General features: G+C 35.7%; 1 protein-coding gene across 2 annotated transcripts in view; it reads left to right on the top strand.

Annotated features, from left to right (window-relative positions):
- Nucleotides 1–21,205, top strand: part of CDC73 (cell division cycle 73) — a 137,463-nt gene that overhangs the window by 78,281 nt on the left and 37,977 nt on the right. For both annotated transcript variants that reach the window (XR_007148093.1, XM_047840234.1), the window contains exons 11-13: nucleotides 9,816–9,873; nucleotides 18,912–18,947; nucleotides 19,243–19,330. Coding sequence is in view for 1 of the 2 variants with exons in the window: in XM_047840234.1 (XP_047696190.1) it covers nucleotides 9,816–9,873; nucleotides 18,912–18,947; nucleotides 19,243–19,330 (182 nt within the window). In the remaining variant the exon portion in view is untranslated. The remainder of the gene's footprint in view (nucleotides 1–9,815; nucleotides 9,874–18,911; nucleotides 18,948–19,242; nucleotides 19,331–21,205) is intronic.

Here is a 21,205-nt window from a genome sequence, read left to right as displayed (position 1 = left end):
AGTATTTTTATTCCCTTCAGATAAATAACATGATGTCTCACAAATAATACAATTGCTGCGTTTTAGTGAACCAAACGTGAAAAATGAAAATTTGTGTTTCTGTTGTACCATCCATTTTTTACCATCTCCCTGATCATTTACTAACATACTGAGTCTCTTTCTTTTCCATATTCTCATAGTTAGCTGACTTTGAATTTTTTCTATATTTTCTCTGTAATTTTTCACAGATTTTATATTTATTAAAATTTCTGGCATTTGTAATGTTGCAGAACATTTCAGTTGACTCTCTGTTGGGAATGTGGGGGTCAAATAGTTAAATATATACACGTCTATGTTTTATTTTGGCTTCTTGAGTCAGTTTATTGAATTATATTAAATGGTGAAATGTTGAATGGTTTCTTTCAAAGCTTAAAATATTGTTATTTTCTTTTCTGCCTCTATTCCCAGTATCTATAATTATGTGATTCTCAAAAAACCAAGTTTAGCTAATTCCAAACATGTACCCTTTGATAGAGGGAGCTGGGCAGGAGAATATTATGTTTTTATTCACATGGAACAAAAGAAGAGCACATGTTTATGGCTATACCAAGAAGCCCATGTTGAATTATGTCTTTAAACTTAATCATTTAACTGGACATTGAGGTTGTACTGCAGTGTCATAGTTCCTAGTGACAGGGTATTACTTATATTAGAATAATGGAATTTTAGAGCAGAATTAGGCCTTTTTAATCATTAGAAATCTAGTTTCCTCATTTTAGAGGCAAGTTCATGAAGACCCTGAGATGTCATTTTCTCAGAGCTCCCCACTTTAATATGTCATAGCCAGAACTAGAACCTGGGATATAAGATTTCTTTCTTTCTTTCTTTTTTTTTTTTAACATTTATTTATTTTTGAGAGAGAGAGAGCAGAAGCGAGGGGGTGGGCAGAGAGGGGGGGGGGGACATAGAGTCTGGAGCAGGCGCCAGGCTCTGAGCTGTCAGCACAGAGCCCAACGTGGGGCTTGAACTCATTGACTGCGAGATCATTACCTGAGCTAAAGTCAGACGCTTTAACCAACTGAACCACCGGGTGCCCCTGGAATATAAGACTTCTAAGTCAAGTTTTTTTGCACTGATTTACACTGCCTCTGATTACATCAGTTTTTAGTCCATGGACCCATTAAGTTATGCAGATGATCCCTTACCCAGTCCCTCTGCCACTATAAAAACAAGCCCACCAGTTTTAAATGAGAACATTGTGCATTAAACCTTAGTGACACATATAAAAGAATTGCTCATTTGTGCTAGAAAGGTATGTGACCATTATTGAATTTGATATTAAAGGAGATCAATTCCCATACTTCTGTTTGTTTCTGATTTGCAGTTTTATAATTAAACATTTCATTGACATTTATGTGGATATAAGTTTTTAATCTGTAGATAAATGAATGAAAAAAATTTTGACATTTTCCCATTATATAAGAATGCCCCTTTAAAGATTTTGTGTTTTGTCTCACTCTCTTTTCCTCTCTTTTGATCCAAATTTCAGTTACTGTATTTGTAATAGTCTGGATTCTCCAGAGAAACAACCTATTGGATGGATTAGATGTATTGGGTGGATGGGTGGATGAATGGATGAGGAGGAATTGACACATGTGGTTGTGGAAACTGAAAAGTCCCAGGATTTGTAGTCAGCAAGCTGGAGACACAGGAGAGTTGATGGTACAGCTCAAGTCTGAGGCTGAGTCCTGATGTTCCACCTTGACAACAGCCAGGCAGAGAGTGAATTCTTTTTTATTCAGCCTTTTTGTTCTGTTCATTTCTTCAGTGGATTAAATGAGGCCAACCCACATTGGGGAGAACAATCTGCTTTACTCAGTCTACTGATTCCAGTGTTATTTAATCTTATCCAGAAATATTCTCACAGACACATCCAGAATGATGTTTTAACTAGATTATCTGCACACTCCATTGCCCAGTTGACACATAAAATTAACCTTCACAGTTATCCTCTGAAAGCATTCTAGAGAATGATGAATGGAAAACTGGTATTTAGTTTTTTTTAATCAATGAATATCTTCTTATGTTATTAACACTTGTATTTCAGTTTTGTCTGTGACTATAAAGAAGATGTATATTCCCAGGTCAAAGTTTTAATTCTATGAGTGGATTTGGATAGGGATAAAATTTTTCTTTTTTCTTCATTGAGATTAAAATATTTACTTTATGCTCCTTTGATTTCACATAGCAGAAACTTGCTCAAGTCAGCCAAAGGAAGAAAAGGAAATACATGATAATGGTATAAGAATATTCTGCAGAACCCAAGACTGAGAAATATAAATTGGCCTTTCTTAAAGAACACAGTGAGAAATTGGAAAACTTTCAGGAATCAAAGAAGCTTTTCTGTTTCTGTGAGGTGCCATATGATTATTTGTCATTTTTTCTGCATCTGCACCCCAGCTCTCTGGTCCTTTGTATACCCAGTCCTCCTTAAAACCAGTCTGGCTACAGGCTACAGCTACAGATAACTGTAGCTCACATTGCTAGGCATATCTCAGTATGGATTTCATAATTCCAAAGAAGAGAAGATTTGATAGGATCACTGTAGTTCATGAGTTTATCCCTTGTGGGTATAGTCCAGCTCTGAAAAGGGGAAATTGGGTGTTGTCTCAGTAGACATCCCTTGAAAAGTCTGCCATCATTTGTAATTGGACTGTGTTTATTTTTATTTAAAAAGTTTTTTCCCCTAATGTTTATTTATTTTTGAGACAGAGAGAGACAGAACATGATCAGGGGAGGGGCAGAGAGAGAGGGAGACACAAAATCCGAAGCAGGCTCCAGGCTCTGAGCTGTCAGCACAGAGCCTGACGTGGGGCTCAAACTCATCAACTGTGAGATCATGACCTGAGTCGAAGTTGGACACTCAGCCGACTGAGCCACTCAAGCATCCCGACTATGTTTATTTTTAAAGCGTATTTTATACTTTTTTAAGAAGACTTTTTTATTGTTGAATTATATATATGTATTTATATAAATATGTGTGTATATATACATATATGTTTATAAATGTTTTAAGGGTACACAGTTCAGTGGCATTAAGTATATCCATAATGTTAGGCAACCATCACCACTCTGTGTCTCCAGAACATTTTCATCATCCCTAATTGAAACTCTGTACACATTTAAATAATTTCCTATTGCCCTCTCCTCAGCTCCTGTAGCCACTATTCTACTTTTTATTTCTGTGAATTTAACTCTTCTAGGTACTTCATGTAATTGCAGTCATACAGTATTTGTCTTTTTGTGTGTAGCTTACTTCATTTAGCGTAATATTTTTAAGATTAATCCATGTTATAGCATGTATCAACTTCATTCTGTTTTTAAGGCTGATTTATATTCCAGTGTACACGTAAACTGTAGTTTGTTTATCCATTCATTTGTCAGTGGATATTTGGGTTTTCACCCTTTGGCTATTGTGAATAATGTTGTTATGAACATCAGTATACAAATACCTGTGCAAGTCTCTGATTTGAATTCTTTAGGTTCTGTACCAAGAGTTGGAGTTGCTGGATCACATGGTGATTCTATGTTTAATTTTTTGAGGTTCCATCGTACTGTTTTCCACAGCAGCTGCTTATTTTACATTCCTACCAGCCATGCACAAGGGTTCTAATTTCTCCACATCCTTATCAGTTTGTTTTTTTGTGTGTGCTTGACATTAGCTGTCCTAACAGGTAGAAGTGGTACCTCATTGTGGTTTTCATGTACATTTCCTGAATGATGAGTGATATTTGAGCATATTTTCATGTGCTTACTGAGAATTGTCACTTTCTCTGGGGAGATGTCTATTCAAGTTTTTTTGCCCATTTTTGAATTGGAATGTTTGTCTTGTGGTTTTGAGTTGTAGGAGTTCTTTATATATTTTGGATATTGGCCCCTTATCAGATAATGATTTGCAAATATTTTCTCCCATTTTGTGGGTTGATTTCTCACTGTGCTGATAGCACCCTTTGATACAGTCCAATTTTGATGAAGTCCAGTTAATCTGTTTTTTTTCTTTCTTTGTTACCTGTACTTTTTTGTATCATAGCCACAAAATCAAGGCCAAATTTAATCTCATGAAACTTTTACTGTGTATTTTTCCTAAGAGTTTTACAGTTTTAGCTCTTGAATTTACACCTTTTGATCTATTTTGAATTAATTTTTGCCTATAATGTAAGATAATGATTCAACTTGGTTTTTTTGCAGGTGGATATCCAGTTTTCCCAGTACCATTTGTTGAAAAGACTTTCCTTCCCCATTGCATGGTCTTGTACCTTTGTCAAAAATCAGTTGACCATATATGTTGAGAGTTTTCTGTATTTTCCATTGGTCTATATGTCTGTCTTTATGCCCATACTACACTGTTTTGATTACTGTAGCTTTGAGTAAGTTTTGGAATCTGGAAGAGTATGTGAGTCCTCCAACTTTATTCTTCTTTTTTTAAGATCAGTTTGGGGTCCCTTGAGATTCCATATGAAATCTAGCATGGATTTTTCTTTCTCAAAAATACCATTGGGTTTTTGGTAGGGATTGCATTGAATCTGTAGATTGCATTGAATCTGTAGAATTGAAATCTTAACATTATTAATTCTTCAGTCCATGAACATAGATCTCTTTCCACTTATTTATGGCTTTAATTTCCTAACAGTAATATTTTATAGCTTTCAGACTTTAATTCTTTTGCTTCCTAGATTAAATTTATTTCTAAATATTTTATTCTTTTTAATGCTATTAAACATGGAATTGTTTCATAATTCCTTTTACAGATTGTTTGTTGTTAGTGTATAGACATGCAGCTGATTTTTATGTTTTTGTTTTGTATCCTGCAGTTTTGTTGAATTCATTTATTAGTTGTAACAGGTTTTGTGGAATATTTAGGTTTTCTACATACAAATCTTGTCATCTGCAAAAAGATAAGTTTATCACTTCCTTTTGAATTTGGATGCCTTTTACTCCCTTCTTCGTCCCTCGTTTCCTTCCTTCCTTCCTTCCTTCCTTCCTTCCTTCCTTCCTTCCTTCCTTCCTTCATCTTAATTGCTCTGGCTAGAATTTCAGATGCTATGTTGAATAGAAGTGGTCAAAGTGGACATATTGTTCCTGATCTTAAGGGAAAAGGTGTCCATCTTTCACCACTGAGTATGATGTTAGGTGCTTGGATGTTTCATGCTTAAGTTTTTATTATATTGAAGTTTACTTTCTCTCCTAGTTTGTTAAGGTGGGTATGTATTGTTTTTAAATCATGAAAGGGTATTAAATTGTCAAATGCTCTTTCTGCATCAGTTGAAGTGATCATGTATTTTCCCTTCATTCTGTTAATGCGATATATTGTATCTGTTGAGTTTCATGTTGAACCATCCTTGCATTCCAGGAATCTGTGCCACTCGGTCATGCTATATAATCTTTTTAATATGCTACTGAATTTAGTATGCTGCTGAACTTGGTTTGCCACTTCTTTTCTTATAAAGAATGTTTCTTTATGGAAAGAAGTTGGTTTAATAATTATTAGTTGCTCTTTATTTTGGGAACTGAGCTGAACATACACATATAGATATATACACATACACATTAATAGAAAATACACATATATATTACAAGTAAGTAAATGTATATGTAATTATATTTATAATTTTTGAACTTTCATTCCTTCACTGGTCTCTTCCATTAGATTGCAAAACTTCATGAAGGCAGGAAGAAATACTTCTTTTGTTTATACTGATGCATTCCCAGTTTTTTATTTGGTACTCAGTGCTCTTGATAAATGTGTATGGAATGACAATGTGTATGGAATGAATAAACAACAATTAATGTTGTTTAATTCTCTCAATAATCCTTTATGATATTTCTACCACTTTTATTTAACAGATTAAAACAGTTTAATAGTTGTGAGTCAGTAGTTCTAAGGCAAATGGAATTGTTTTAATTAGTTGATGTATAGTTTTAAGGATGTACCATGCACCAGGCAACCTGGAATAGGCATTGGAGGCATAATAGACAGTCCCTGACCTAAGATAGCTTACATTCTGGTTGAGAGAAATAGACAAGTAAGTAAAGAATTCTAGAGCAAAATGAAGAATTGATAATAGGTATCAAATCTATATGTTTTATAGATACAATATATTTTAGGAATGTGTTTTCTATTTTCCACATTGGCATACATTGTATGCATATACTTCTGGGTTATAGTAGGATTTAGAAAGAGAATTGTGCTTATAATTTGTGTTTTGTTCTTGAAATCTTTTATGTTTTCAGCCTCATTGTCATTTGTCTATAGAGATACAGTTTTCTTTTTGTACATAGCTTTTCCAAAATACTTTTTTTTAAAGGACTCACTCAGTGTACTTTTGCCATCATAAATACAGTAGTCAGGAGGGTAGATTATAAACTTGTAGAGTCTGTGTATATATTCTGTGTGTATTCTTCGTTTAGAATTTCAGTATTTCATGAAGTTGCATGTAAATAGCATTTTCCCAAATTGAGTAAGTATAATGCATTCTTTTTCATACTGACAATTGTTACACATATTTTTCTTATGATAGTACATATTATATTATTTCCTACTTGTTTAAGCAGCAACCAATATTCTGTCTCCCAGTAACGGAAGATTTTTAGATTTTTCTCACTTGCTAAAATAAGGCAAGTAAGGATTATAAACAGTACACTCTGTTTTGTCTTGTTGTGTTTTGCAAAAATGATTCTATCACTTCTCTGTCACCCCACTCCATTCTTTATCAGTTATTTCTTTTCTGGAATGCCTCAAGTCTGAGTAGAAATTGTAATGGTTCTGACTTTTCAAGAGAAAGCAAGTTTTCCTCTCCAGTTAGCGTAATTTTTCAGCTCTTTTAGTTGTTTTTTTTTTTGCTGATACTTTTTTTTCCCAGATGGGTATTATTTTTTCCCCCAATCCAAGTATCTTTAAAAATGTAGAAGTGTCAGTCTCTTGCATATTACTGCCAAATTATTATTCCTGTTTCTTAATGTATGCCAGATATACCACTTTGTAGTCTTTGGAAAACTTCACCTCTGTCTCTTCATCTTTAGAGTAAAGGGTGGTGGTTTTTATATGGTTTATGAGCTTCTTAATGCAATGAGTTCTATAATTTTATTTCAAAAGAGTGCAGATCAGAGTGGAATGAACTTTTAGCTCTTAGTGTTGGCTAGGGAGCCCTAAAACAGCCATAAACTAATGACATGATTAGCAAAGATTTCTTCCCTCTTTTCTTTCATGGAGCCCATAGTCTCCTATTTAGTAGGTTTATAGCTGTGTATACACAGTGGGTGTGAGAGAGAAAATGTGTGAATGTGTGCTTGCACTTATGCTTACACTTATTTGTGTTTACTAACTCCAAAATTAAGCAGTGTTATAATGATTTTGGCAACTCAAAATTTTCAGTACATCTGAGAAGACAAAATTGGATAAAACTCTCTTCAGTTGCAACTAACAAACTGCTCAACTAACTGAGGTAAGATGTGTGTAGAATTGCATAGAGTGGTGAGATGAAGAATTGTAAAGGTTCACATAATCGAGAAGAGGTAGGGGGAGAATAGGCCTTGCAGGCTATTTTAACTAGATAGGTTTTATAAGGGATGTCATATTCCACCTTTTTTTTTTTTTTTTTTTTGCATACTAGTGTCATTCTGTCCCTCATAGATGGGTGTTCCCCCATGAGTCAAAAGGTAGGATCATCTGTAATTTTTAGTTTACTGCCTTGTAGCCTTTATACAACTAGAGGTATAACTTGCTAGTTCTAATTTGTAAAACAGATCCTGAGGGAGAACTCTTGATTGACTTGGCGTAGGACATATGCCTCCCCCAGTAACCTAAAAGGCTTATTGCCAAAAAGGAGTAATTTGGAGAAGGAGAAGGTCAAACAATGATAGCTTACTTTGCAAACAGAAAATACCCATTTTTGTCATTTAAAGGGGTACCAGTTTTAAGTTTCCTCAAAAGTAGATAAAAATACTTAGGGGTTATGATTTGTAATGAATAATACTTTTTTTCCCATAGTACTCATATCTGCTTGTACTTTTTGCTGACCCATGTTATAATAGCCATAGCTGGTCATATAGTATAAGTATATTTTAGTAGTCAGCTGAATTAGTTTTGGTTTGGATAGTTCTCAGTTTGCACCTAGTGCTGTGTTCTAGTGATTCTGAACTTCATTTACTCTGTTCAAAAAAAAGAGAGCTTTGATTTGGATCCAGCCAGCCTTATAGTCAAATGTAGACAGAAAGATGTCTGCATATGTGTGTGCTCATTATCTTTCTTCCCGTCTCATTTATTTTTTCTCTGTTTCTGTGGGTATTCAAACCTCACCCCATGAATCAGCATTTTCATATAAGGGTTTCTAAGTAATATGGATAACATTTATTTTACTTTCATGTTTATTATATAATATCTAGTTTATTCCTCTTTATGCAGGAACAATGGTATGGAAAGCTAAAATCTCTTTAATTGATTTAGTTTAATAAAAAAAACCTTGTGATAGTAGTCTACCATTCCAAATGATTTTACTATGTAAAATCTTTAAGTTTTGAAGAGAATGTATTATGGTTAAAATTAATATTAATTAGGAGCATTTCTTTAGAAATACTTCTGTGATTCTAAAACTTTCTATTATGGATTTATGTAAATTCCCTGCTAGTTATCAAATTTCATTTGGTTTGAGTACAACTAGAGTAAGATTTCCATAAATTACTAGTTGTTTTGAAATTTACTTTTGTAGCTTTCTATTAAAAATGTTATAGGGGCACTTGGGTGGCTCCGTCGGTTAAGTGTCCAACTTCGGCTCAGGTCATGATCTCACAGTTCGTGGGTTCAAGCCCTGTGTCAGGTTTTGTGCTGACAGCTCAGAGCCTGGAGCCTGCTTTGGATTCTGTGTCTCCCTCTCTCGGCCTCTCCTCGCTCGACTCTATCTCTCTCAAAAATAAGTAAACATTAAAAAATTTTTTTTTTTTAATGTTACAATGAAGGGTTGGCTGGGTGGCTCATTTGGTTAAGCGTCCAACTCTTGATCTCAGCTCAGATCTTCATCTCAGGGTTGTGAGTTTGGGCTCCATGTTGTGATCTGCACTGAGCGTGAAGCTTACTTAAAAAAGAGAGAGAGAAAAGGAAAAAAATGTTATAATGAAAAGTTTGGTGTGAATATTATTGAAACTGTAAAGTAAAGATAGTAAACTGTACAGTATAGATAGCTTTTTAAGATCTTAAACATTTCAGAGGCATTTGTTCCTGAGTATATAAACATAACATCTTAAATGTAACAAATCTCATCTTTATAAATGTGATTGTTTTCCCTGAATATTTTAAAGGCATTTAATTTGAAATGTTTGTGGGTTTTTTTTAATGTGTTCCAAAGTAACATTACTTACATCTTTCTAGTGTGAGATTATGTATCATTTATTTATTTTGAAATTGTTCAATGGAAAAAAGATTGACTTGATTTTAAAATGGATAATGATACTTCTGAGAATATTAAAATTGTCAACAATTAAGCAAATCATTGAATATTAGAAAAATATTACATGCTTATGGTAACTACTGTGTGGTAATGAACAGTTTAAATTTATTTTCTACCAAGATTCCTATTACTGCTTCAAGACCAATAACATAAAAGATAAATGAGGGTTTTTTTTTTTGTTTTGTTTTGTTTTTTAATGCTTGGGATCATAGCATGGTCAGTAGAGGGGCTGACTGAATGAGAGCTAAATATGGAATTTCTTTGCAGTAATTAAATGAAAGTGTTTATTATGTAAAGGAACTCTGGCATCATGTGTCAATTTTTATTCTTTTAAAGGAGGGTGCATCAGCCCGTAAGACCCAGACTCCTGCAGCACAGCCAGTACCAAGACCAGGTAAAAATATAAAACTTTGGCTTTGTTTTCTTTTTTTGTTGTTTGTTTGTTTTTTAATGATGACAGTGAAATTTTTTGATATGTATAATGCTGTGCAGGAATTGAATTTTTAATTAAAGTATTTATAAAGTAATAAGAACATTTATTTGAAAACAATAGGTATAGTTGAAGAGATAAAGAAAAGTTTTTTTTAAATGTTTTTAAATTCTTAGAAAAATATTGTTTGTTTTTTTTTAAGTTTGAGAGAACGTGAGTGGGAGAGGGGCAGAGAGAGAATCCCAAGCAGGCTCTGCACCCTGATGCACAGCTCGAATCCATGTACCATGAGATCATGACCTGAGCTGAAATCAAGAGTCGATTGCTTAACTGACTGAGCCACCCAGGAGTCCCTTTAAAAAGCTATCTATATGTACCCATCCCCTCACCAATTCCTTGTTTGAGTTCCCTGAGAGTACATGTGGATGTGATTTTTCGGCCCCCCGTTAGAAGCACAGCACCATAATTTTAATAGACTCTTCTATAGCTTTGATTCTTGGACTATCAGATGTCTGTGTTATTGATCATATAAGTTTCTGTAACCAGGTTTTGTAAGGTAAACAAAGGCATTATTGAAGTTATGTTAGAAATATTTTTCTTCCCTCTTCCTAGTTCCTGAAAAGATTGATGTTTATAAATGCATGTAGATACCAACATTATATCCATTTTAGGTGCTTTGGGCTTGACTTTGGTGTGTGCTTTATTTTTATATTTAGCGTAATTACAGTGTTAGGCTATACCACATGTCTTTTTTTACTTCATTAGTGCTGTTGAAAATGCTGTGAAAAAAATTAAAAGGATCAGAAAGGCACAGGCAAGAATTTAGGCGATGTTCCTCTTAAATTTGGCAGTATCAGTAGTGTGGATTTGGATGTGTTATTATTCATAGTACATTTACAAGCTAACCCTAAAATTATGTAGGTTATATATACTAAATATTTCTGGAAACACTTTAGAAGTATGGTGTGAAGATTATATGTGGCTCATGTTGGAATAATTTTGTAGGCTGTCTCACTGTGTCCTGGATCTGTACATTTGAATCTTGACACGACTAATATTTGCTTTTTTTTTTTTTTTTTTTTTAATGACAGTGTGTTTGAAATCTTTCTCATTCCTGTTTTTGAGAAGGAGTAGGGAAGAAGAATGTTCCATTAGTCACGTGTTGAATTTGGAGAACATTGGATAAATTTATTTCAGAAGACAGGACTGTCAGACTGTTTTTAAGTCGAGAGGACCATAGAGGTGCCTGGGTGGCTCAGTTGGTTAAGCATCAGACATTGGCTCAGGTCATGATCTCACAGTTCATGGGTTCAAGCCCCACGTTGGGCTGTGTGCTGACAGCTCTGAGCCTGGAGCCTGCTTTGGATTCTGGGTCTCCCTCTTTCTCTGCCCCTCCCCTGCTCATGTGTGTCTGCTCTCTCTCTCTTTCTCGCTCTCAAAAATAAATAAACAATAAAAAACTAATAGTACGTAGAGAACCTTACCAAAAGCCATTATAAGAGTATAAGGAAGCGGGGTAACTGGGTGGCTCAGTCAGTTAAGTGTCTGACTTTGGCTCAGGTCATGATCTAGCGGTTGATGGGTTTGAGCCCTGCGTCAGTCTATGTGTTGACAGCTCGGAGCCTGGAGCCTGCTTCGGATTCTGCGTCTCCCTCTCTGCCCCTTTCCTGCTTGTACTCTTTCTCTCTCTCAAAAATGAATAAACATTAAAAAATTTAAAGAGTATAAGGAAGAGCAATTAAATTCAATAAATATTAGTCGAATGCCTTCCATGTACTCAGTGCCAGAAACCAGGAAAAGCTAAGAAGGATCTCTCTTTAGGAAGGAAGAAAGTGAAGGAACTGAGTTGGGCCCAAAAAATATAACATCTGAAGTAGAAAGATATTGTAGAGGTAGTTGAATGATTGATACAGAATTGTTTTTCTTTGGAAAGGAGGGATGGGAGGTTATAGTTGGTCATTCTAAAGAAGATTGCCTTAGAAATTCAGAAAGAGTTTAAGAGAGTAAATACCACCACCTAAGTGAGGATTTTAACCCAGTTTTGTGTTGTGTAATGTAAAATTGTCTCTCATTTCTCTAAATCATTGTCTCAAAATCATTTGGCAGACAAAGGAAAGGGGTAGGGAGAGGCACTAATACTTAAATCAGGGTGTTCAAATATATCATGTGATAAAATGAAGTTAAGGGAGCTGGATTCTACCAGCCAGTTTTGTGACCTTGGGGAAGATCATATGTAAATAAAGGAGCTCTGAGTCTTTTCAACTCTTAATATTCTAACATTCTTTTTCAGTTGTTCTACCGAGGTGCACTGGCAATTAAACTGATTGAAATTAATGTGAACTAATGTCTCATAACAGATATTCTGCTGCTCATCCATGTGAGGTCTTCTCTTACTGCTTGACTCCCATAGGTTCTCAGTCCCTACACACCATTTTATTTTTATTTATTTTATTTTATTTTATTTTTGAAAAGTTTATTTTTTTTAATTTATTTATTTTGTTAATGTTTACTTATTTTTTGAGAGAGAGAGAGAGACAGAGTGCTAGTGGGGGAGGGTCAGAGAGATAGGGGGACACAGAATCCGAAGCAGGCTCCAGGCTCTGAGCTGTCAGCACAGAGCCTGACATGGGGCATGAATCCTCAAACCATGAGACCATGACCTGAGCTGAAGTCAGCCGCCCAACCGACTAAGCTACCTAGGCGCCTCTATATTTGAAAAAAATTTAAATTTATTTATTTATTTTGAGAGAGAGAGAGAGTACGCATGAGTGAGGAAGGGGCAGAGAGAGAGAGAGAGAGAGAGAGAGAGAGAGTGAGAGTGTGTATGAGTAAGCAGGGGAGGGGCAGAGAGGGAGAGGGAGAGAGAGAGAAAATCCCAAGCAGGCTCTGTGCTGTCCATGCAGAGCCTGATGTGGGGCTCACACTCATAAATGGTGAGATCATGACCTCAGCCGAAATCAAAGTGTCCGAAATTTAACAGACTGAGCTACCCAGGCACCCGCCTGTACACCATTTTAAAAGCAAAAATTGGGGCATCTGGTTGGTTTAGTCAGTTAAGCATCAGACTCTTGATTTTGGCTCAGGTCATGATCACACAGTTGTTAGACTGAGCCCCATGTTGGGCTCCACACTGGGCGGGCTCCATGCTGGGAATGGAGCCTGCTTAAGACTCTCTCTCTCTCTCTCTCTCTCTCTCTCTCTCTCTCTCTCTCTCTCTCGGTAGCTTAGTCAGTTGAGTGTCCAACTTTTGGTTTGGTATGGAGTCATTGTCCCAGGGTTGTGGGATTGAGCACCGCGTTGGACTCCTCGCTGAGTGTGGAGCCTGCTTGAGATTATCTCTCTCTCCCTCTACCCCTCTCCACTGCATGCGTGCGCGCTCTCTCTCTCTCTCTCTCTCTCTCTCTCTCTCAAAAAAAAAAAATATATATATATATATATATTCTCTCCCTCTCCTTATGCTCTTCCCCGTCCCCTCTCTCAAAAAATAAAGTAAATAAAAATAAAAGAAAAAATTTTTTATAAGTTTTTAGCATCAATAAAACCTGGTTTGAGTGGATGCTAAGCAGTTTGTCGTGTTTGTCTAGATTAGTGAATTTTTCTTCTGCTGTAGAAATGTTTATTGTGTTTGCTTATGGAATGCTGCCTAATTTTTTTTACTAAAGATTTTTTTAAGTTTGTTTTGAGAGAGAGAGAGAGAGAGAGAGAGAGAGAGAGAGAGAGAGAGAGAGAAAGCACGAGTAGGGGAGGAGCAGAGAGGGAGGGAGAGAGAGAATCCCAAGCAGGTTCCACACTGTCAGCGCAGAACCTGACTTGAGGCTTGAGGTTAGGAGCTCTGAGATCATGACCTAGCCAAAATTGAGAGTCAGATGTTTAACCAACTGAGCCACCCAGGTGCTCTGATGCTACCCAATTTTGAAGGGATATTGTGTCATATATGACATGTTCATTATGTTATCTTTTTAAAATTGAAAAAATAAGAATGCTCAAAACATATCTGACAGTGTAGTAGGCTATAGACAGCAATTATGCAGTTATAATAACTGTTACTTGTAGGTAGAATTGGAATCATTTATTTTTTCCCTCTCCAGTGTGGTAGCTCAAGTATAGAATTCCATTGTTGATTATTGTTTCCTTTTTATTATTCTTTCACCATGTATTTATTGGGCACTAATTGTGCCAGGCAAGTCCCTGGGTAAATTTAATATTCAAAAGTGTCTAAAGTTATTCCCAACTTCTAAACATTTCTTTAGAGAACATAACTAAAAAGTACATGTTTTTCAGTGGATTAGAGAGGAGAAGCCTTTGATGAGCCATAGTTCTGTACCTGACTGTCATTTTCTTTTTAACTATCTTTTTTTTTTTTTAGAAATTTTTATTTTATTTTATTTTTTATTTATTTATTTATTTTATATATATGAAATTTATTGACCAATTGGTTTCCATACAACACCCAGTGCTCATCCCAAAAGGTGCCCTCCTCAATACCCATCACCCACCCTCCCCTCCCTCCCACCCCCCATCAACCCTCAGTTTGTTCTCAGTTTTTAACAGTCTCTTATGCTTTGGCTCTCTCCCACTCTAACCTCTTTTTTTTTTTTTTTTTTCTTCCCCTCCCCCATGGATTCCTGTTAAGTTTCTCAGGATCCACATAAGAGTGAAACCATATGGTATCTGTCTTTCTCTGTATGGCTTATTTCACTTAGCATCACACTCTTCAGTTCCATCCACGTTGCTACAAAAGGCCATATTTCATTTTTTCTCATTGCCACGTAATATTCCATTGTGTATATAAACCACAATTTCTTTATCCATTCGTCAGTCAGTGGACATTTGGGCTCTTTCCATAATTTGGCTATTGTTGAGAGTGCTGCTATGAACATTGGGGTACAAGTGGCCCTATGCATCAGTACTCCTGTATCCCTTGGATAAATTCCTAGCAGTGCTATTGCTGGGTCATAGGGTAGGTCTATTTTTAATTTTCTGAGGAAGCTCCACACTGCTTTCCAGAGCGGCTGCACCAATTTGCATTCCCACCAACAGTGCAAGAGGGTTCCCGTTTCTCCACATCCTCTCCAGCATCTATAGTCTCCTTAACTATCTTTTTTTAATGCTTATTTATTTTTGAGAGAGCGACTTTGACTTTGAGAGAGCGAAAGAGCACAAATGGGTGAGGGGTGGAGAGAGAGGGGAACAGAGGATCTGAAGCGGGCTCTGAGCTGACAGCAGAGAGCTGATGTGGGCCTCAAACTCACAAACCATGAGACTGTGACCTGAGCCAAAGTCAGACATTTAACTGAACGAGCCACCCAGATGCCCCTGTCATTTTCTTTTTAGATTAAATCTTTTGCACATATCCCTGCTTCCTGCCTCTTTCTAATGCATTTACATTGCATACTTCACTTCTCCAGCTTTAATTTTCTACTTTTATTTCATAGATTTCCTGAAATGGATAGGTGGCCCGTAGCTCTGGTTTATCTTCTTACATGTGATTTTGAGAGAGAGAATTAGCCTCTCGTGTAATTTCAACAGATTGTGCTGATTGTACTATCTCATTCCATAGTTTTAATCTATGTGCCGATGATTTTCAAATTTGTATTCCCAATTCAGACATCTCTTCTTACCTTTGGTATCTTATACAAACAATCTCTTTAATATTTGGATATGCCATAGGCATCTTAAAACTGGTGTAAAATCTCTGTTCTCGGATTATCTTCTTCATGAATACGTGGTACCACCATCATCTATGTTTCTTAAGCAAAAAATTCAGGAGTTATTCTTCATCCTTCACTCTTCACATTTGCTTATTGCTCTTATCTAATATGTCACTGACTTCTGTCAAATTTACTTTTTCTGTGTTTCAAATTTGTCTCTTTATCTTCTCCCACAACTCATTTGTTTACATGAATTACATTTCTCTATACCAGTACATCATGAAGTCCATGACCTATTTCTGGTTCCCAACAAGATACATATAGAAATTGGTAGTATGATACTGTCACAACATCCACGTGCACGATCATTTTCTAGCAATTCATTGTTACTGCATTTTATTCACTTGACCTTGGATTGGAAATTAAAAAAGCAAACAAAAAAACCCCCTTACCATTACACCTGAGTAGCACCTTTGTGGACTGTTGTTACGAGTCCTGACTGAGCTTTCTGCTTTCATGCGTGTCCCCTTTTGATCTCTTACCTAAATCTATTGTTTTTCTTTTACAGAAGATGTGACATGAAAATCAAACTATGTCACATGCTGCCTTAAAAGTTACAGAGTTCTTCAGTGGCACTTGAATACAAACCTAACATTACCTAGAGGCCTTATATAAATTGGTTCCTGCGTGTATTTTTAATCTCATCTCCCGCCACTCTTTCTTTTGTCCCTGTAGTGTGCACATGTGCAGTTCCCTATGCACAGCAGTTTCTTCCTGTCTTTGGCATTTGCTCACATTCCTACCTCTTGTCTGGACCATTCGGACACTTGTTCTTTGCAAGTTGGCTCCTTTTCATTCTTGAAATCTTAGTTTAAATGCCACTTCCTTTGAGAGGCTTTCTGTAAGCATTCTAGCCAAAGGATACTTTTCTGTCAGGATATGTTCCTTTTGCTCTTTAATATCACATGTTCAAATTTGTTTATGTGTGTTTGTGTGCTTGCTTGTTCATGCTCTGGCTCCCCTACTTCACTGGAGAGTCTTTGAGGGCAGGGATTATTTCTGTTTTATTTATAGTAATAAGAGTGCCTTGTACATAAGGCTCTGAATATTTAAGGGAAGACTGTAATTATATTTGAAATCAAACATAACAATAATAATTACTTACTCTCAGCTCGTACATTTTCAGTCATGGCATTTGCTAAAGTGCAGTGGTAGTGTTAGTGGTACCAGGAGCGGTAGCATTAAGCATTTAGCTGTAGCCACAGGGTTCACTAAATATTGAATATGCATGCGCCAAGACCTGATTAAGGAGTTAAGGTGCATTGTTGTCTTTAAGATTCTCACAGCAGTTTCAGGATATAGAAACTATTATTACTGTTTTATAGTTGAGGACAACCGAGACTGAGCAGTCTCTCAATTCAACTTGCTAGGGTAATTTGCCTAGGAAGTGGCAAAATGGGGATAGGAATTGAGATCATCTGAGTACAGATTCTTGCTCTTAATCACTTTGCCATATGGACTGGTGTTATTCTACACTTTCCTCCCCCTCTCACTTTGAATTATGTCTATCATAGGGGTACCTGGGTGGCTCAGTCGGCTAAGTGTCTGACATCCAGTCAGGTCATGATCTCACCTTTGGTGAGTTTGAGCCCTGCATCGGACTCCGTGGCTGGCAGTGTGGAGTCTGCTTGGGATTATTGCTCACTCCTCTCTCCCGCCCCTCTCCTGCTTGTGCTTTCTCTCTCTCTGTCTCTTTAAAAAAAAAAAAAAAATCAAGTTTGTCACAGTGTCTGCACCTTGGTCCTTACTTTACTGGGGAACCTATTTATATTTTTTTGTAGCTTTTTTTTAAATCAAATCTTTAGACTTTATTTTTAATATGTGAGCTTTTATATTTTGTCTTTTTCTTACATCACATCTTCTCAGCCTTGATTTTAGTGAATTTTTTCCTAAATTCAGGAGTCCATCGTGAGCTTCTTTACCAAACCAATGTTGTTTCAAAGATTTCTTTTTTGTTGTTCCCCCTTAGTCATTCTCCTAGCAACTCTTGTCTCCTGTTTATCCATGTATTCTATCCATCCTGTCATTGCTTTATTCCTCTAACAAATACCAGATATTTACTGAGACTGTATTATATTCCAAATGATGCTATCTAGCTAATCAAGTGTATCTGTGAATCCTAGTTCTAAAAATGATTTAAGAAAGTTTTAGGGTTTTTTTTCTCAGCAAGAAGAGATGAGGACACTATAATAAATATGTATGTGTGTGGACTTCTATTTATATATATCTTTCTCTGCTTTATGTGACTGGAAGAATCCTACTGCTGGACTCCATAGAAGTTTACCACAATAAATAGCTATTACAAAGTATTAAAGTAAAATGTAGAATTTTACTGCTTTTAAAATAGAACATATTCCAAAAATGCATGTATCCCTTTAAAAATGGTAATCTGTTTTTAACAACTGATGTTGAGTTAGAATTTTAAATCTACTAAATTTTTATTTATTTTTATGATTTTAAAAAATGGAATTTCTAACACAGTACATGACACATAGAAAGCAGTCAGTATGTTTTTATTATATATGTAAATACTGAAAATTGAATGTACAGCATTTTCAAATTCTAAAATATATTAATCTTGAACCAGTCTGATACTACTCTTACTATACCAACAAATGTTTCTGTGCATTATAAAGTCTATTACATATACAAATAATGAGAAGATGAATATTTGTGTTTTTATAACACATTCACAATTATTAATAAATATAGGCAGTTCAAAATAATATAGGCCTTCACATGACTCATTGCCTGTAATGTTTTCTTCTAATAAACAAAAAACAAATGTAACAAAAATGTAAGAAATATTTTAGGTCTTAGTTCCCATTAATACCTTTTTCCTCCCAAATGTTTAAGCACATTTTCCCCTCCCAGTCCTTCCCACAGTGTTTCGTGTTCTTGTAATATTCTGTTTTTGCATTTATTACATTGGTTATCAGTTAATTAAACTTTTTGCTTCCTTTGCTAGACTTTAAAATCCATTAATGTAGATACTCAGTGTCCAGCAATGTAGTATATCCACTTTCATTGTTACTACAGAATGTTGAGTATTGGTAGGACATTTTAATGTTTTTGTGAAACAGAGAAGTAAATTATTTGAGAAGATTGAGGTTATTTGAGAAGATTCCAGTATATTTTAAAATTTTATAACTGGTCATATGTAAATACAAATAAGTTTTAGGCCATATCTGTATTTTTATTTTTTACTTTATTTACTTATTTTATTTGTATTTGTATTTTGAAAATAAAAATGCGATGTTTCTAACACTCAGTTTTTTCCCCTCTTAACAGTTTCTCAAGCAAGACCTCCCCCAAATCAGAAGAAAGGTGAGGTTGTGCCTATTGATTCTAAATTTATTTTAAAAAGTAAAAGTAAATAAGCTAGATTACAAAATGAAAGCTGAGACTCTGAAGTTACACCAAATGTTTGTGCTTGGTAGTCAGTGCTCAGGTCATACTCATTACCAAATATTTTGAATATTACTGCTAACTTAAAATATTTTTTTAGGTCAGAGGAACTAAGATTATAAATTTACAAACTTCAAAGTTTTAATTGGGCAAGTCTGTGTCTTTTAATGATAATAACAGCATATTTGGTACCTTTAAAATTTTGTCTTTACAGGATCTCGAACACCCATTATCATAATTCCTGCAGCTACCACCTCTTTAATAACCATGCTTAATGCAAAGGACCTTCTACAGGACCTGAAGTAAGTAATTTGTTAGGATATGGAGATAATGTTGAGAATTAGTAGTTAAGAATTTGGTATTCCTCATCAAAACCTTAGAGGAGAAAGCAGGAAAAGACCTCTCTGACCTCAGCCGTAGCAATCTCTTACTCGACACATCCCCAAAGGCAAGGGAATTAAAAGCAAAAGTGAATTACTGGGACCTTATGAAGATAAAAAGCTTCTGCACAGCAAAGGAAACAACCAACAAAACTAAAAGGCAACCAACGGAATGGGAAAAGATATTTGCAAATGACATATCGGACAAAGGGCTAGTATCCAAAATCTATAAAGAGCTCACCAAACTCCACACCCGAAAAACAAATAACCCAGTGAAGAAATGGGCAGAAAACATGAATAGACACTTCTCTAAAGAAGACATCCGGATGGCCAACAGGCACATGAAAAGATGTTCAGCGTCGCTCCTTATCAGGGAAATACAAATCAAAACCACACTCAGGTATCACCTCACGCCAGTCAGAGTGGCCAAAATGAACAAATCAGGAGACTATAGATGCTGGAGAGGATGTGGAGAAACGGGAACCCTCTTGCACTGTTGGTGGGAATGCAAATTGGTGCAGCCGCTCTGGAAAGCAGTGTGGAGGTTCCTCAGAAAATTAAAAATAGACCTACCCTATGACCCAGCAATAGCACTGCTAGGAATTTATCCAAGGGATACAGGAGCACTGATGCATAGGGCCACTTGTACCCCAATGTTCATAGCAGCACTCTCAACAATAGCCAAATTATGGAAAGAGCCTAAATGTCCATCAACTGATGAATGGATAAAGAAATTGTGGTTTATATACACAATGGAATATTACATGGCAATGAGAAAAAATGAAATATGGCCTTTTGTAGCAACGTGGATGGAACTGGAGAGTGTGATGCTAAGTGAAATAAGCCATACAGAGAAAGACAGATACCATATGGTCTCACTCTTATGTGGATCCTGAGAAACTTAACAGGAACCCATGGGGGAGGGGAAGGAAAAAAAAAAAAAAAAAAGAGGTTAGAAAGGGAGAGAGCCAAAGCATAAGAGACTGTTAAAAACTGAGAACAAACTGAGGGTTGATGGGGGGTGGGAGGGAGGAGAGGGTGGGTGATGGGTATTGAGGAGGGCACCTTTTGGGATGAGCACTGGGTGTTGTATGGAAACCAATTTGTCAATAAATTTCAGAAAAAAAAAAAAAAAAAAAAAAAAAAAAAAAAGAATTTGGTATTCCTTATTTGGAGAAAACAGAATTTCAGTGTCTGTACTATCGACTTTACAGGTAGTCTGAAATATTATTTTCAAAACAAAGTACAGTTGACTCTTGAACAATCCAGGGGTTTGAGGTGCCGACCCCTGCACAGTTGAAAATTTATGTACTACTTTTGACTCCTGCAAAAACTTAACTACTAGTAGCCTAATGTTGACTGGATGCCTTACTGATAACATAATTAATATATAACATAACAGTCAAATAGCAAGTATTTTGTATTTTATATGTGTTACTCTATCCTTATAATAACATAAGCTAGAGAAAAAATTTCATTAGAAGAATCACAAGGAAGAGAAAATACATATATAGTACTGTATTGTATTTATATAAAAAAAAAATCCATGGGTAAGTGGACCCATGCAGTTTAAACCAATGTGGTTCAAAGATCTGCTGTATATTCTTTTCACTCTGGATCCTTTAGGGAAAATTACAGAAATTTTTGGCTAAAGTTCTTAATAAAAAGGGTACTATTATAGTAAATTTTAATATGAATTATTTTCTTTTGACTTTCACCTGAAGAGCTTGAGGAAGTTCTAAAACAAATTCGGTTTCTCTCCCTCTGCCCTTCTCCCAAGTTCTAGTTGAAGAATGG

The sequence above is a fragment of the Prionailurus viverrinus genome, chromosome F1 (assembly GCF_022837055.1).
Source record: "Prionailurus viverrinus isolate Anna chromosome F1, UM_Priviv_1.0, whole genome shotgun sequence".
Classification (NCBI taxonomy): domain Eukaryota; kingdom Metazoa; phylum Chordata; class Mammalia; order Carnivora; family Felidae; genus Prionailurus; species Prionailurus viverrinus.
This window is presented reverse-complemented; position numbering and strand designations above follow the sequence as displayed.